Raw genomic sequence first — 16,678 nt, forward strand, 5'->3', positions numbered from 1 at the left:
TCATGTTACATGGCAAGATCTGGTCTTGGCAACTCGTTCTCCCAGCTAAGTTTGTACAAGTAAGATCCCCGAGGATTGCAAACGTTTGACACGTGTATTTGACCTACAAAAGGAGAAGGGCCATAAGTGCTACTCGCAAACAGGTGATTTTTATTGATTTTTAGGGCAATATTCCCTCTTGGCTAACCCTCCAGGGGCTGCTGGCTGGTGGTGGCCAATGATGGACGGGCCAACGCCCAAACACATGAAGGAAAAAGGAAGTAGAAACTCAAGCCTATCACTGTTTCCATCAGCTGATCAGCGTGTCTATAAATAGTTATGCCCAGGTGTCCAAAGCAGCAGGACGTTAAACCAAAGTAATAGGAAAAAATGCAGAGGCACCTCCCTGCTTGTTCCTGTCCATCACAACCAACACATATCCATTACGTTCCTGAATGTTTTCGAGGTGCTGCCTTTCAGTCAGGAAACTGATGCTGGCTGGATACGGCTATTTTTCTCCTTTTTACTTGCAACCTTGACTCAGCTTATCACAGAGGGAGCTGAGATTCAGCCCCTTTCAGGAGGCGGATGCCATCAACGAGTCTTTTCTCTGCCCACAGAGCAGCACATCTGAAAGCCCCCATCGTGTCTCGAATCTGCACACTAGCCCTGCATCTCTCTGGCGACAGCAGGGGAGACAACGCACATGGCAAGGAGCTGGCAAGAGCCAGAGCTTTGATCTCCATTACAATCGGATGCCACCTGTTTTCTTCTGCCTCTCATCAGCTTGGATGGTGCCTCTCGCCCAACACGCCGAGTGCTAGTTAGCACCATCAAGCGGGCTATAATCTTGTGAACACAAGGCAGGGTTTACTTCCAAAATCATTTTGTCCTGCGCGTCCCAGAAGCCAGGAAACACAGCAGCAAAACTCTGCTCAAGGCAGTGCAAATGGCAACAGCCCTTGTGGCAGAACAGCGGGCAAAAGCTCTCTTAAGTGTGCGGAAAGGATTCATCATTTGTTGCTCTCAATGTCAGCCGATTTAAGCCTGTGGGTTCTACCACGGTACACAATCCGATGCACAGCCCAGCAAAGTTATGTACAAGGTGTGACCGGAAAGTTCGGTGAATGGCCACAGAAATCGAGCAGCAAGAAATATTTGAATATACAATTGGCATCGGGTCTAAGCGTTTCCATGAAGGGCGACAAGCCATCGAAGATGACTCTTGGTCTGGCAGACTGTCGACAAGCAGAACGGCGGCAAATGTCGACAGAGTTCGTGAGTTATTGATGCGAGATTTGCGTTTGTCCGTCCGAATGATGGCGGAAGAATTGCATATTCCATGTGAAATTGTTAATGAGGTTACTGAGTTGTCCCACCCTCCATATTCTCCCAATCTGGCCCCACCTGATTTCTTTCTTTTTCCAAAACTGAAATCTTCACTGAAAGGGCACAGATTTTCCAACATTTCACACGTCCAAGCTGCTGTGACGAGGGAACTGAGAGCAGTACAAAAAAAGGACTTCTCCAGAAGTTTCCAACAGTTCTGCGAACGTTGTCAATGGTGCATTGTATCAGAGGGGACCTACTCCTGTAAGGCCTGTATGTTTGAATATTTCTTGCTGTCCGATTTCTGTGACCATGCACCGAAACTTTCCGGTCACGCCTTGTACATTTAGAGGAACCACATTCTTAACTATTAGCCCAAGAAGGAAAACCTGACAATTTTGGTAAGAAAAATGAAGTTGCTACTAACTTTTGTGGATTATCAGCTTCTCTAACTTCCTTTTGGCAGCAGCTCTCTCCACAATCTTCTGATCGATGGTGTTTGCAGTTACAAAGCGATAGACGACCACAGGCTTCGTCTGGCCTATTCGGTGACATCGGTCTTGGGCCTGGAGGTCAGACTGAGGGTTCTAAGAATGGGAAAGAAGGGAAATGAACTCCAGAGAAAATTAACCCCAGATTAAGGGGTTTGTTTTCCGTTTTTTTTGCAGGCAGTGCCAGCTTTCGCAGAAGTAGTAGTTCTAGCTTTCTGCAAGTTTGGGATTGAGGAAAAATATATTAATATATGGAGCTGCTTTCTGCTGGGTTAGAGCAGTGGTCCACGTAGTCCAGTATTGTCTACTTTGACTAGCAACAGCTAAGACAGGCTTCTCCCATACCAATGGAGTTCACACACACAAAATGTGACTCCTTCTGACTACCAGGAATGCAGAAACCACTAAACATCCGGGGGGGGGGGGGGGGGAAGAGAGATAATAAACGTTTACAAAGCGCTGCTGTGGTGATGCCAGATCTGACTTGCTGCATGCAGACCATGTGCTTTGCTGTCTCTGACATAAGGGCACGCCCACCCTACCTAGCAAAAAAGACTAGCTGGGGTTTTCTTGATTTCACTTTTCTTTGTTATTTCAATCTGATGTGAAGTGCTGTAACTCAACCCAAGTAGTTTAGTTGATACAGAGATTAGAAATACATAACTGCTGAAATTAACATTTGAATTTCTGAAACAGAATCTTCTGAGCCTCATGCCATTCCTTTGAGCTGTTTAGAAGTTGGCATGCTTCTGCAGAACCAGAACAGGCTTTTCATAGCAGAACCCACGACCTGAATTTAAGAGGGACAGAAATACAAATCTTCCCCTCATCGTGCTTCCCTGGAGAACTATTTCTACATCTGCACCAGGCTTCGGAGGCAGTTTGCTGGGCAATGATGAGGGCTGCCACCATAAAACATTTAATTGAGATTCCTGCATTGCAGGGGATTGGACTAGATCACCCGCAGGATCCTTTCCAACTCTGATCCCTGAAGGCCCCCCCCAGTATCACTCAGCACACAGCCCTTGGGGACCAGGGCCCATGGCAATTTATGCATGTCAACATGTGAAACATACCCAGTCACTGTCATAAATGATTACTGTGTCCGCTGCCGTCAAATTAATGCCAAGACCTCCAGCCCGTGTGCTCAGCAGAAAGATAAAAACCTCCGGATCTGTGTTAAACTTTTGTATCTGCAAATGACAGAAACGGTGCATACATTAGGTCAATTTACCTTTAAGATGCCAATCCAACACTCACTAAACAGTGAACCTGCAGGGTTCTAAATCATGCAGGGAGCCTCCACGAATTGTGGAGATTCTCCAGTTCAGAAACAATCGCCATAAAGGGCTGCAAGGATGGGCAAGACGCTGAGCCCTGGGGACAGGGCTTGCCAGTGCACCCACAGACTATGTCACACAAAGACTATCATATAAGTGAAACACATGTTCAAAGGGGACTACAGATGTTCGGTGTAAGACTGAATTTCAACTGCAATATTCCTCACCACCTCAATTAGTCAGGACAGCCTCTACCTAAACATGTCATCAATAAATTTTAAGGTGCAAGCTACCAACTGATAACAAGCAGTACACAAATAACACTTTTCAAGCATCATCTTTTAGAAATCGCAGCACTGAAGTGGGTGGTGAGGCTGCCTCATGCTAGTGAGTTCATAGACTGGGCCAGAACTTGCTGATATCTCTAGCTAAACTCTGCTTCCTTTTTATACATTGTTGACAAAAGTTCTTTGCTGCGATGCAAAGGGAATCTCAGAAGAGTCAAACAAACCAGGATCCAATAAATTTATCACCTACGTTTTCTTCCCTCTCTGCATACGGCATGGACCCGTCTAGGCGACTGAACTCGTACGACCTCAGGTAGCAATAGTCCATCAGAATATCCAACATTTTAGTCATCTGCGAGAACAGCAGCACCTGAACAGAGCAAAGATTCTTCAATAATCTGAACTCGGGTATCCAGGCAAATAACTTCTGGTAACACCACAAACTAACAATACCTTGTGTCCTCGCTTTTTTAGTTCTGGCAGCATGCGATCCAAGAGTAAGAATTTGCCCGAACTCTTCACTAGATCTTCGTCGACCTTGATGCAAGAACACACAATTTAGGACATTCTAAATAAATTATATTTGCACTAGAAACCTGTGGCCCTCTAGTCACTTGTTGGACTCCAACCTGCATTGGTCCCTGATCAGCATGGCAGGAGTGATGGGAGATGCAGCCCATCGGAAGAGCCACAGGTTCTCCAACTCCGCTTTACACAACAGCTTTCCCTGCTCTTGCAATGATGTTTGTATAGATGCTGCCTTCATTTCTTCCAAAACATTTCATCAAGCAATAGCGTCATCAGTGAACAGCTAAAAACGCACTGGCCCACCCTCTCCCACTCCCAACCACTGCCCAGTGGTTCCAGGGTTATTTACCCCGGAAGGTTTTATCCCCTTGTTGGCAGGTCTTAAGAATGGCACCAGGAGGTGAACCTGGAGTTGGAAAGAAAGCCTCTGAAGTCTAAACCACCACCAATAAAAGCCATGTATAAAACACAGTGCAGTGTTTGAATGTTCTTCTTTCTTCTAACAGGCCAAAAATTATAAGAAATGTTGAAGAAAGTATCGAAAGGACATCCGATTGGACTCAAAGTCAAATGCTGAGATGGTTGGACTTTCCAATACAATAAATCAAAGTCAGTGTGTCTTGATTTTCTGAGTTCTGTTTTTTTTTAATTGGGTGGGGAGATAACCGCAAGTAATGAACTGTATGGTTAAATTCAGACACCCCACACACCCCACCAAGGTCCTAGGTTAGGGCAAAGTTCTGGGTTATAGAAAGCTGCTCCATTGTGAGGTTACGGTAGGTTCCTATTCTCTCCTAGCAAATAACTTTTGCACACAAGCAAAGATGAGTAAGGGAACGATACAATAGTGTAGCTTCCCTCAAACAGTAGCCTTGGGCATTTTCAAGTGGGCACCAGTGCCACAGCCTCCTCTATGGACTGCCCTACCCACTGGGCGTGCAATAATCTTCTGGCTGGACTAATGGCGGCACCAGCAATTCTTTGCATAGTGTGCAAAGGTGGTTGGAAGACGAGAGACGTTGTGGGATGTAAGGAAGCTCTCCTGTCCTCTTTCAAAGTCCTGACATGAGTCTTTTGACTGCTCTTCACCCACTTCATTCAGGAGAACGAACTGTTCTCTGCATATCAAATTGCGATGCCATCAGGCGAAGCCCTTCAAACAACTCTGGAATGAACAAAAGCCCTTCTAAGTAACCGATGGAAGGAATTACCTTAAACTGCTGGGTGGCAGCGTCCAAAGGGTATTCAATAAGGTATGGGTGGTTGCAACACTTCCTTAGTAACATCATAATGTTCTGCAACTTCAGGTTGATTTCCGAATCCAAAGGTGTACTCATTTCTATTACTGGCCTTGCAAACGACAAGCGAGTTTGTAAGCATGACGGAATCAAACGACAATGCAAACTACAGCTGGAATCTAGCTAAGCCCACAAAAGATACTATGCTGCTAGCAGCCTGTGTTTTCACAATGGCCGTGGAGCCACAGCGAAGAGATACCAGCCTCTTAGCAAGATAGCAAAAAAGGCATTCCATCAAACAGGCCAAGAGCTGGTCTTCCTTCCTCTGCTGGGAGCACAGAAACCAAGTGTGTTTGCAGAAGAGGGATGGAGAGGGCAGCCTGCTGGGAGGGATGATATTGGTGATACTATCTCTGGATTCAGAGGTAAGGCAAGTAAAGGATTGCTCAATCATCTGTACAACATCACATTTTATAGAGACAGTTTATTCTCCAACTCTCTACTGTGACGGTTCTTTGTAAACGCCACAAGTTTAAGTGGAAATACACAAGCCATGGTTAGAGAAGTACCTCTCTTTTTCAACTTCCTCTTGCATTCCAGCTATCATCTGCTCCAGCCGATCAGGAAAATCATCTTCATCAAGCTCACGGTAACTAGCCACCTTCCGACTGCGCCGCTTTGGTCGGCCTGAAGAGCTCAGCTCAACAGCTTCTTCCTAAATAGCGGAAAACATTGCTACGGTTCACTGTGATGCATTGGGGGGAAACCCCCAAAAGCAGCTGTGTTAAGAAAATAGGTTACGTCCTCCAAATGAACTTGTTTCTAACTCTCTGTTCCGTGACAAAAAAAAAACAGAACAAACCTTTTGAACATTCCATAATGAAACAAGCATCACTGGGGTTTTTCTTTAGCAGAAATGCACACAATATTCATATTCTCTTATTTTGAGAACCTTTGCTCTAGTGTTTGGCTCAAATTTCAGAGTCAAATACAACATTTTTTTTTAAAAAAACGAATGTCTTCAGAAACAGAAACAGATGGCCCACCTGCAGTTGCAGAGGCCAAAATAAACCGATTCAAGGCCAAAATGTAGGTTGATATGATTAGGATAACCTGGGCATCACAACACGCACCTGATTGTTACCCAGCAGCTTTTGAATGGTCTTGTTTATAATGGCACTGTAGAAAGTTTCTTGCTTCTTCACCAGGGGCGCATAGACCACGACTTCACGTTTGGGAGGAACTTCTAGAGCGATATCCAATTTCAGTCGTCTCAGTAAGAAAGGGGTCAAAATCTAGAGTTTAAAAGAGTTCCAAATATGAAAGTTTCCAACAACTCAAGCTTAAATAATAGAACACTGCTGGCTAGACAGGGTTTGTGCACACTGCCATGTGCTGTGTTATACTTCTTTGTCCGATTATGGGGTTGGGCAGATCCCTTATATATGTTGCATAATACTCAAAAAATTTCTTTAAAGGCACAGCACTTTAAAGAAGTTTTGATAAAGAACACCAGTTTAACCGTATGCTAAATCTCCCTTGGTAAAGTGAAGCACTCCTCTGTATTCACCATTATAGTAACAGCCCACACAATGCAACTTAAGTATGGTATTTTTAGCCTATGAAGGGCGATAAAACAGGGAAAAGATGACTAATTTCAAAGGGTATCATGTCCCGCACTGCACTGCACTATGAAGTATTATGTGTAGCTGAAGGAAAAGGTTGGATTTCTACCCCAGTATGCTCTTACATCCCATGAGGCCCAGTAGACGTGACCAACACTGAATAAAAGCGAAGAGACTCGCAAGGAACTTTTAAGTCGGGGGTTACAAACCCACAATCCATGGGCCGCTTCCACCCCCACAGGCTCCCAAAATTTGTATACATATGTAGGCACACATGAGGTTAAGGCAAAATAAAGATGCAGTACATACAACACATCAAAAATTAATGCAAGTGCAAAATTTTACAATTAAAGCCAAACGTTTTAGAAAATTTAATACTCGTAGTGTCCAAAAGGAATCAAAAGTCAGTACCAGCTGAATCTGTTCAGTGAGGCTAGTCCAGAGTTGAGGCCCAACAAAGACTAACAGTTATTGTGGCATTTGCTTTTGAATTTGTGTGTGTCATAGTAAGTTTGTCAAAGATGCCACAAGATGTTTTTGCTTCAACAGACCAACAGGCTACCATTCAGACGATTCGCTCACTTTAAGCAATCGGAACAGACCTGGTGCAGCATATTCAAGATGTTCTGTTCTCTTTCCTTAGCAACAATGTCTTCCGCTATTTCAGATATACTAGTGATGTCAAACCAGGACTCAAAGCTGTGGCGAAGAAAACAAAATTGGGAGACCAATTTAAGAACTGGTGAGATGTGCAGTTGGGGTCTGTGCTGAAGAAAGCAAAGGTCTGTACAGGTATAGGGTATCCAAATCTGCACATATTTGCTGCTGCCCTAATTTACACGGCTTCTTAAGGGAGGTAAAAAGAGGAATGCGGGGAGCTGGAATGCTCAATCGCTAGTGAGAAAGCCTGACAACCTCTCCTCACCCCTTCCTTGAAATAAAAGCTTCCACACCTCTTAAAATCTAGAAATTTGATAATCAAGGCACTGAATTCAACACCGAAAATTAAATCCCCTGCAAGTGCAATAATATATCCTTCCGTAAGAAAATCCACTACACACCCAAATCCCTGCGTGAAACCAGAGTTTCAGGATGGGGAAAGTCCCCTTCTTGCAAACCTACCGTATGTGAAACAAAACCTGCAACTACTGGATAAAATATTAGCTTAACCTTACACGTTTTAAAAAATAAACATGTATAATAAGGTCATTTCAGGATAAGTTCATACTGTGCTCCCGAGTCTCTGAATGTCCAAACCTGCAGATTATTATTTTTTAAGGGAGGTGGACAAAGAAAACACTGAAACAGGGAAGCGGGCTAGTTTTTCCGCAAAGAATTAAAACAGAACTTCACATCTAAAGTCCTAAAAATACCAGAAAGTCTGCCTGTCTTTAAATGAAAGCTCGGGATCTGCGACTTATGGTTCATCAAGGGAATGTCTTTGCAGGAGTGAACTACCCAAAGGGGGCCATCTCTGCCAATCTCCGCACCTGATAGGGTCTGTAGGGAAGGAGGCAGAATTTCAGGTATTTGGGGCTTGGGCTCTTTATGAACTTGAATGCTAAATTGGGCCTAAAAACCAACTGGCAGCCAGGGCAGCTGTTTTAAAAGGGGAGGGGGGCGGTCCATGAGAATCCCGGCCAGTAATCTGCCAGCTGCATTTTGGACAAAACAAAGTTACTGATTAGTCTTCAAGGACAATCCATCAACTATTCCACAGAAAGGGTGGAAAGGGAAAGTCAGGATACTTTGCCATGTGACAACCGCCATTGTGCTTTGGAACTGAACAGGGCCAAAAGTGGAAGGGGCTTCTTCCTACAGAAAGAGAAGAGGCAGTTGTCTCTTAACATAACCCTGTCTGCTGGAAACAGTGGTGGGAGCAATCTATGTAAGAACAGCCTGTTTGCTGAAGATATATATTTATTTTCGGGTACTAGAAGTTTGTCTGGGATTGTCGGCCATTTACCAAACTTCAGACATTTGCTATATCATATTTTAACATGGCCGGCGGGCGAGTTCACTGCCTACCTTTTCAAGTCATCAAACACATCAGGAAGCAGAAAATTAAGCAGGGACCAAAGCTCAGATAAGTTGTTTTGCAAGGGAGTTCCAGTTAACAGAAGTTTATTGTCGGTGCGAAACTGTTTTAATTCCCGTATAAGGCGGCAATTCATATTCTTAATCCGGTGTCCTTCATCCACTATCAAGTATTTCCAGTACAAGTTCTGGAGAAGAGAAGTCACTGGTTACCTTAAAAAAAGCCATCCATCCATATGCCCTTTCCCACCAAATGCCTCTGTCACACTGATAGGAAAACTGAACAGGTGTACTACAATTTGTAAGCAGAAATCCTTCCTTGAATGCTGTGCAGGCCCACTTCATTGATATTTACTTTTACCCACTGGCAAGTAGACACACCTTTGTTCTTCGGCAGATGTACCTGCTGCCTCCTCCTACCTCCCACAATCTGACAGCAGGAACAGCACAATATTCCGCTAAGATCTGGAAATACTCCTGGCTGCGGCCCCTTCCCACCCGCAGTTCATTCACTTACAAATACAGTCGAAACCTCAGTTGTCGAACATAATCCGTTCTGGAAGACTTCCGAAACGTTCGTCAACCGAGCCGCGGCTTCCGATTGGTTGCAAGAGCTTCTTGCACTCAAGTGGAAGTCGCGTTGGATGTTTGGGTTCCGAAAAACATTAAAAAACCGGAGCATTGGGTTTTCGGCATTCAGGAGCCAAAACGTTCAAAAACGGAGCTGTTCAAGAGCAGAGGTTTGACTGTATGAGTATCTCTGCCACTTTCTGACATGGTTTTTCAGAATGCAAACATCACAGATGCGGTGCAGTTTTGCAGCTTAGTAATCCAAAAAACCAATATATTTGAAAATTTAGGCTACATATATGCATGAGGTTTTCCCATCTGTTTCTGGACATGAAAGCAGTCACAAACTGCAGTTTCTTGCAAAGCTTATATATGTCAAACACGGCTTATAACCTTTCATAATCATTATCTCTTACTGTGTATTGTGTTAAGAGGCAATTCCCCTCCAACAGAAGTGGAAGTTCAAAATTTCCAACATGCCGACCCCCCCCCCCTACTTTTAAAACATACTTTTCACTTGGGCCAATCTGTCCATTGCACACTTTCCAAATAAAGGATTGTGTCTGGATTAGTTAGCTGTTATACAGTGGTACCTCTACTTACGAATTTAATGCGTTCCGAATGCACATTCGTAAGTCAAAGAAAATTGTAAGTCGAATCCCATAGGAATGCATTGGGAGAAAAAATTCGTAAGTAGAAGCAACCCTATCTAAAAATTCATAAGTAGAAAAATTCCTATCTAAACAGCATCCAAGATGGCGGACGGAGCTCTATTCGTAAGTAGAAACATTCGTAAGTTGAGTCATTCGTAAGTAGAGGTACCACTGTATATTGGCAATTTGCCATAGCGTTTACATTACTTTATTCTGTTTTCTAAAAGAGCAGTTTCCAGAAAATCATGAGTCATTAATCATTAATTAGAGCAATTAAAACGTAATTTAACATTTTATAATACTAATAGAGACAACCACTATTATTATATATTTATACCCCGCCTTTCCCCCCGACAGGGACTCAAGGCTGCTTATAGAAAAAAATCAGAACAAATATAAACATTGTTTTCCCCCTATCATTAACATAGGATAAAATATATTAAGTTCTATTAAAAGTATAGATAATTGCAATAAAACCAGCATGGCAGCAGCCCTTTCATTAAAGTCAGTCAGTTCCCATAAGCCTATTGGACCAAGGCCTTCAACTGCCGGCAGAAAGACAACAAGGAGGGAGCCAGTCTAGCTTCTTCAGGGACGGAGTCCAAAGTAGTCTAAGAGTAGCCACCACCGAGTAGGCCAGGGATCCCCAAACTACAGCCCGGGGGCCGGATGCGGCCCAATTGGCCTGCTAATCCGGCCCGCAACGACGCACGACGCCGCTGCCCGCTCTTACGGCGCGCAGCGCGGCAGCGCTCTTCCGGGTCGGGGAAAAAGTGCCGAAAATCCTTTGTGCGCATGCGTATGGGCCTCTCCCGACCCGGAAGAGGTCATTTCTGGTGCACTTCCGGGTCGGGGAGGCCCATACGCATGCGCACAACGGATTTTCAGCGCTTTTTCCACCCTGGAAGCGCACCGCCGCGCCAGTAAGCACCCGTGCATGCGCACGGGCGTGCACTCCCCCGCCCGCCGGCCCGCACAGGCGCGCACTCCCCCGTCCTCCGGCCCGCCGCGCGATCGGCGCGGTGGGAACCGGCCCAAACGCCGGTAAGTCTGGGGACCCCTGGAGTAGGCCCTCTCCCACATCCCAACCAAGTACGCCTGCGAGGGTGGCGTGACCAAGAGAAAGGCTTCCCCCAAAGAACTCAGAACCTGGGCATGTTCGTATGAGGCGAGGCGGTCTTTCACTATAGTTGCTGTAAATTCAAACTTTGTCCTCAGTGCACCTGTAGTTTATATGCATGTAGCAACACAACTCATCATTTTCCATACATGCTGTTTGATTAGTAGCTTCTTATTGGTACAATGATGTCATTTTATTCTGTCCACCTTCTCCAAGACTGAAAACTTTGAGCCTTCAACACTTAACGGCACCCTAATTCACACATAGCATCAGCTGCAGTTCTGTCAGGGACCAAGAGTGACCCATACTTATGGAATAGCATTTTCTTACGCACCTGAAGGGCATTTCTGTCTCTCATAGCTATTTCAAAAGAAGTAATGACCACAGGATGGACATTCAGAGAACCATCTCTCTTTCGGATTTTTGGAACCAACAAACGCCGTTCTTGCTGGGTCCCGTGATACAGCATTATAGGAACCTAAAATGTTTTTTAAAAAACAAGAGTGTCAACCAAATCCTATGTAGACCTCATGGGTACAGTATTAAAAGGCCATTCATTCCCCAACACTTCCTCCGTATCGAAAGTTCAGGATGTGAATGTCATTTGCTTATGTAGGCAAACCCCCCCCCCCGCCAAAAAAAAAACCCCATTCATGTATGAGGGACATATCAGCAAGCTCAGAGGAATTCTGAGGTTTGCAGAAACAAAGAAGAAAAACCCTTAAGGGGAACCCCCAACACGATTCCCCCCAAAACAGTTCGGCAGCACCCAGAAGTAGGATTTAGTTAGGCATTCTCTCCATATGTTTGGGAAACAGGGTTAAAGCAACAACCACCAGTACCAATTATAATAACGTTAACGTCTTCAACAACAACAGGGAGGCTTTTAATGTTTAGTAGATTATTGTGTTTTATTCTTTTGTTGGAAGCTGCCCAGAGTGGCTGGGGATGGGCGGGGTATAAATAATAAATTATTATTATTATTATTATTATTATTATTATTATTATTATTACTACAAATAAAAGCAGATAATACTGAGCAAGAAATACAGAAGGCGATGGCTCGGTAAGCTGGCATCTACCACCTACAGTTTTAAGTACAGTGGTACCTCTACTTACGAATAACTCTACTTACAAATGTTTCTACTTACAAATGGAGCTCTGTCCGCCATCTTGGATGCGTTTTAGATAGGATTTTTTCTTACGAATTTTTAGATAGGGTTGCTTCTATTTACGAATTTTTTCTCCCAATGCATTCCTATGGGATTCGACTTACACATTTTTTCTACTTACGAATGTGCGTTTGTAGAGGTACCACTGTATTTTTTAAAAGCCAGCATTTTCAAAGTGCTGCCCAATCAGGGGGATATTTTAGTCAGAGTGTTTTAGTTTAACGAATTTGACTAAATGTTACAGTCCTCTTCAGCGTATCCAACACCTACTCTGTTGCCCCTCACATCCTCTTTAACAAATAAGACATCCAAAGCCCTTAAGAACCAGCACAAAATAATTTATTAAGATGTTGGAAAAAACTGCTGGTCTGTGACTGCAATAAACCGATTGGATTTGACAATCTTGAAAGGAATGGACCTTGTTCCGAGACTGTCGTTTTAAGCAAACCACCAATCCCAGAAACAAATGTCGGTACATTGCCGACAGCATAGGCAACTGCCACCTTGCCTTCAACAGGGGACAAGTGGGTGAGGAGGTCACAATTTAAACCCAGTTCTTATCCCATCATTGCAACTGCTTGGCAAAGCTCCTTAACACACATACAGACCAATTGCAGAAGCCTCAGAAAGTTCCTCCGGGAATCATAGAACTATAGAGTTGGAAGGGACCTCAAGTGTCATCTAGTTCAACCCCCCTGCAATGCAGGATGTCATCCTCTCATTAAAAAAAAGGTTAGTTCTATTACAGTGGTACCTCGGGTTACAGACACCTCAGGTTAAAGACACTTCAGGTTACAGACTCCGCTAACCCGGAAGTAGTACCTCGGGTTAAAAACTTTAACCTCAGGATGAGAACAGAAATCGCGTGGCAGCGGTGGGAGGCCCCATTAGCTAAGGTGGTACCTCAGGTTAAGAACGGGCCTCCGGAATGAATTAAGTTCTTAACCAGAGGTACCACTGTATTTCAAAAGTCATTTTTACCTTAGGAGTAAACCTTCTGAATTCTGCCATCCAGTTAGGAAGCGTGGACAGGGGCCCACATACCAGAAATGGCCCAGTGACTCCTCTCTCTATCATCAATGCTATTGTTGCAATGCATTGGATTGTCTTTCCTAAGCCCATCTCATCAGCCAAAATGCCATTGATGCCGTTCTCCCAGAGCATCTGCATGAAAAAGAGGGGGGGAAATGTTTTCTTTACACCCGATTAATGGATATCATTGAAATTTGACTTGCCCGACACTTACAATCCAGGTAACACTTTCTTGAGTGTAGCCTATTGCTTTCAAGAATTACTTAATATTGGTAAACAGCGATTATTGGACTGAGCTTCCAATGTGCAGGCAAACCATGTTTTAGAGCTGCTTATCTGCTTTCAGTTTCCATTTACTCAATATCCAAGGCTCTAGAAGCAGCATCTGCCGGAAATGGAACCAGGCACTACCATCAAACCTCAGTTAAAAGCTTCTTAGGCAGGCATCCCCAAACTGCGGCCCTCCAGATGTTTTGGCCTACAACTCCCATGATCCCTAGCTAACAGGACCAGTGGTCAGGGATGATAGGAATTGTAGTCCAAAACATCTGGAGGGCCGAAGTTTAGGGATGCTTGTTCTTAGGCATCATGGGTAATGGTGCATTAATTGTGGTCAAGTTAGAGGCGGATTTAGGGCAGTGTGAGCATTGTGTGCATACTTTGGGAAGGGTCCTAGAATCCTCCCTCTTGCTTCCCAAAGCCTAGTTAGTGTTTTTGCAGTTTTGGGTTCCCCAAGCCCAGCACCTCTTTATCTGCCTTTGGGAAGGCAGCTCAAGGGCTGAGGGGGGGCGGCAAATTTTGCCCTTGCACAGAGCCCCACTGTAATGGTGCTGTTGCGGCTACTCTCGAGTAAAGACGCCCAAGCCCGCTCCGTCTTTAAGTTTTATTGTGCCTAGTATTTACAGTGCAGAGATAGCAGAAAACATGACTTCGCAGTCACTCCCGCAGAATCCGGGAGTGGATGTTTCCTGTTGCATGCCTAGCATAAGAGTTTGGGCACCCCGAAACGCCTCCTCCCGACCTTACGTTTGGTGGCACGCCTTAATTTGGGCGCCGGAAGGGACTGCCTGTTCCCCTCCACCTGTTGGTCAGGGCGTTGCAATGGCTCTCTAGCATAGCCGAGCCCTGACTCCTCCAGCCCACTAACTTCCTCATTCCCCCCACCTGACCCGCTGCTGCTGCTCTCACTGGGCGAAGAGCTGGTGAACAGGAGAGGGGGAGGTTCCCTGTAGGAAGGTCCCGACACCCACAGTGCCCAAGTTCTCCACTGCTAAAGTGTTGTTTGTCACAGGCAGATTTAAGGAGCTTATGGAACAGAAAAAGCTAAGCCAATGGGTGATATCCAGCTAAAAAGGGACGCGGGTGGCGCTGCACTCTAAACCACTGAGCCTTTTCAGCTTGCTGATTGGAAGGTTGGCGGTTCAAATCCCCGGGATGGGGCGAGCTCCCATTGCTCTGTCCCAGCTCAGTTCGAAAGCATGCCAGTGCAAGTAGATAAATAGGTACCGCTGCGGTGGGAAGGTAAATGGCGTTTCCGTGCGCTCTGGTTTCCGTTACGGTGTTCCATTGCGCCAGATGCGGTTTAGTCATGCTGGCCACACGACCCAGAAAGCTGCCTGTGGACAAACACCGGATCCCTAGACTGAAAGTGAGATGAGCGCCACAACCCCATAGTTGGGGGTCCTTTTTATCCAGCTAAGTCAAATTCAGAGTAGATCCATTGAAATTAAGCCCACTGCCTTCAATGGATCTATTCCACATACAGTATGACTGATTTTGGATCAGACTAATGTTTGAGATCAGTATCACAAGTACTTGCTAATTACAAGCGACAGCACCAAAGATCTAGCCAACTGGAAACATGGCTTCTTTTGCTCTTCTATAACACAACGAATACGTTTTTGAGTCGAGTTAAATCCTTACCCTAAGCCATTCCATGCCCTCAACTTGGTACCACCTCATTATCCCTCCAGTGAAGAGCTTGGGTTGTTGAAAAGGCACGGGTTGCCCGTTAAATTTCCGTACTGGGTCGATGAACTGCTTGGCAGTGTTACGCACCGCCTGTGCCAATCTGTCCTTGATTATGCTATTTGAGTCCCCGTTATTCTGGAGTTCTTCTGCACATAGTTTTGGAGGAGAACTTTCATTCTGCAGGACAATTATTTCATAGACAATTATTTCATAAACTTGCTATGATTTTATAAATAAAGGCAAAATACAAACGACATCAAACATTATGATTCAAAAGGGGAGAAGGAAAACTAAAACAGACAAAGGGGGAATAATAGGCATGAGTTCATGCGCTGCATCTCTTAGCATCACAATCCAAGCCATCAAAATGTCACTTTATCCTAATCTTCCAAAATATATTCTCTCCACAAATCAAACTGGGGGGGGGGGGGTTCCTATGTTCCTTTCTCTGTTGTATTGACATCTATTTAGACCAAATAGCTTAAAAATAATCCAGTTTAGATTCTCCTCTAGTTACTTTTCTTTGCTATATAACAAATAAAAGGCTGCTGTGCCAAGCTCATTTATGTACCAAAACATGAGGCGCTGATACGAAACGTGTATCTCCAAGGCAATTAATATTTACAAACAAGATTTAAGCAAAGTTGATATACCTGATTTTCAACTCTGCTTTTCTTTGCTGCCGACAATATTTCCTACCAAAAAGAGAGAGTACAACACTGAAATCATTCGCGGACAACTTAAAATGAACTTTTCAACATAAAAATCCACAGTGCATTAACAAAAAAGTATATTAAAAGGCCAGATGGCAGGAAATGAAGGGCATACACATTTAACACATGAATATAATTCATACACTCCATCCATATATAATATATAGAAACAATGATGAGCATGCAATGCACATCTAAAATATTTACTCCATGCGAGCACTCACGATGCCAGTTAGCAAAAAATCAGAAGGAATGTGGGTGTTCATCACTCACCACATCCAGCCAATACTTTTGTCAAAGTGTTTGTCTTCCTATGGGACACTGTGCCCCTAACCTAGATCATGGAAGCAAAATTTCATTAAGCTTTAGCCAAAATCTGGGGAGGGAGGAGTGCATTGTTATTTTTTACTAAATTTATATGGTCCTGGGCAGCCTACAAAACAGAGTAAAAATGACTATTAAAATCCAAACGTTTTTTTTAAAAAAACCACACATGAAAATGCAGCACTCGGGGCTGATTTCCTTCAGAATGGAGAGGTTTGATCTTCTTGCAGTCCATGGGACTCTCAAGAGTCTCCTCCAGCACCATAATTCAAAAGCATCAATTCTTTGGCGATCAGCCTTCTTTATGGTCCATAAAGTGTTTAGTGTTG

At 44.3% G+C, this 16,678-nt stretch overlaps 1 protein-coding gene across 1 annotated transcript in view; it reads right to left on the reverse strand.

The window, feature by feature from the left end:
- The window catches only part of HELLS (helicase, lymphoid specific), a 32,798-nt gene that overhangs the window by 1,686 nt on the left and 14,434 nt on the right, over positions 1-16,678 (reverse strand). Inside the window, exons 7-19 of the mRNA XM_035137841.3 lie at positions 15,966-16,007; positions 15,265-15,489; positions 13,291-13,473; positions 11,472-11,615; positions 8,786-8,982; positions 7,360-7,456; positions 6,266-6,427; positions 5,702-5,847; positions 5,106-5,244; positions 3,820-3,903; positions 3,617-3,736; positions 2,876-2,992; positions 1,736-1,895 (exon numbers count right to left, since the gene is read on the reverse strand). Coding sequence (XP_034993732.1) covers positions 1,736-1,895; positions 2,876-2,992; positions 3,617-3,736; positions 3,820-3,903; positions 5,106-5,244; positions 5,702-5,847; positions 6,266-6,427; positions 7,360-7,456; positions 8,786-8,982; positions 11,472-11,615; positions 13,291-13,473; positions 15,265-15,489; positions 15,966-16,007 — 1,816 coding nt within the window. The remainder of the gene's footprint in view (positions 1-1,735; positions 1,896-2,875; positions 2,993-3,616; positions 3,737-3,819; positions 3,904-5,105; positions 5,245-5,701; positions 5,848-6,265; positions 6,428-7,359; positions 7,457-8,785; positions 8,983-11,471; positions 11,616-13,290; positions 13,474-15,264; positions 15,490-15,965; positions 16,008-16,678) is intronic.

This window comes from Zootoca vivipara, chromosome 5 (genome assembly GCF_965207765.1).
Source record: "Zootoca vivipara chromosome 5, rZooViv2.hap1.1, whole genome shotgun sequence".
Classification (NCBI taxonomy): Eukaryota; Metazoa; Chordata; class Lepidosauria; order Squamata; family Lacertidae; genus Zootoca; species Zootoca vivipara.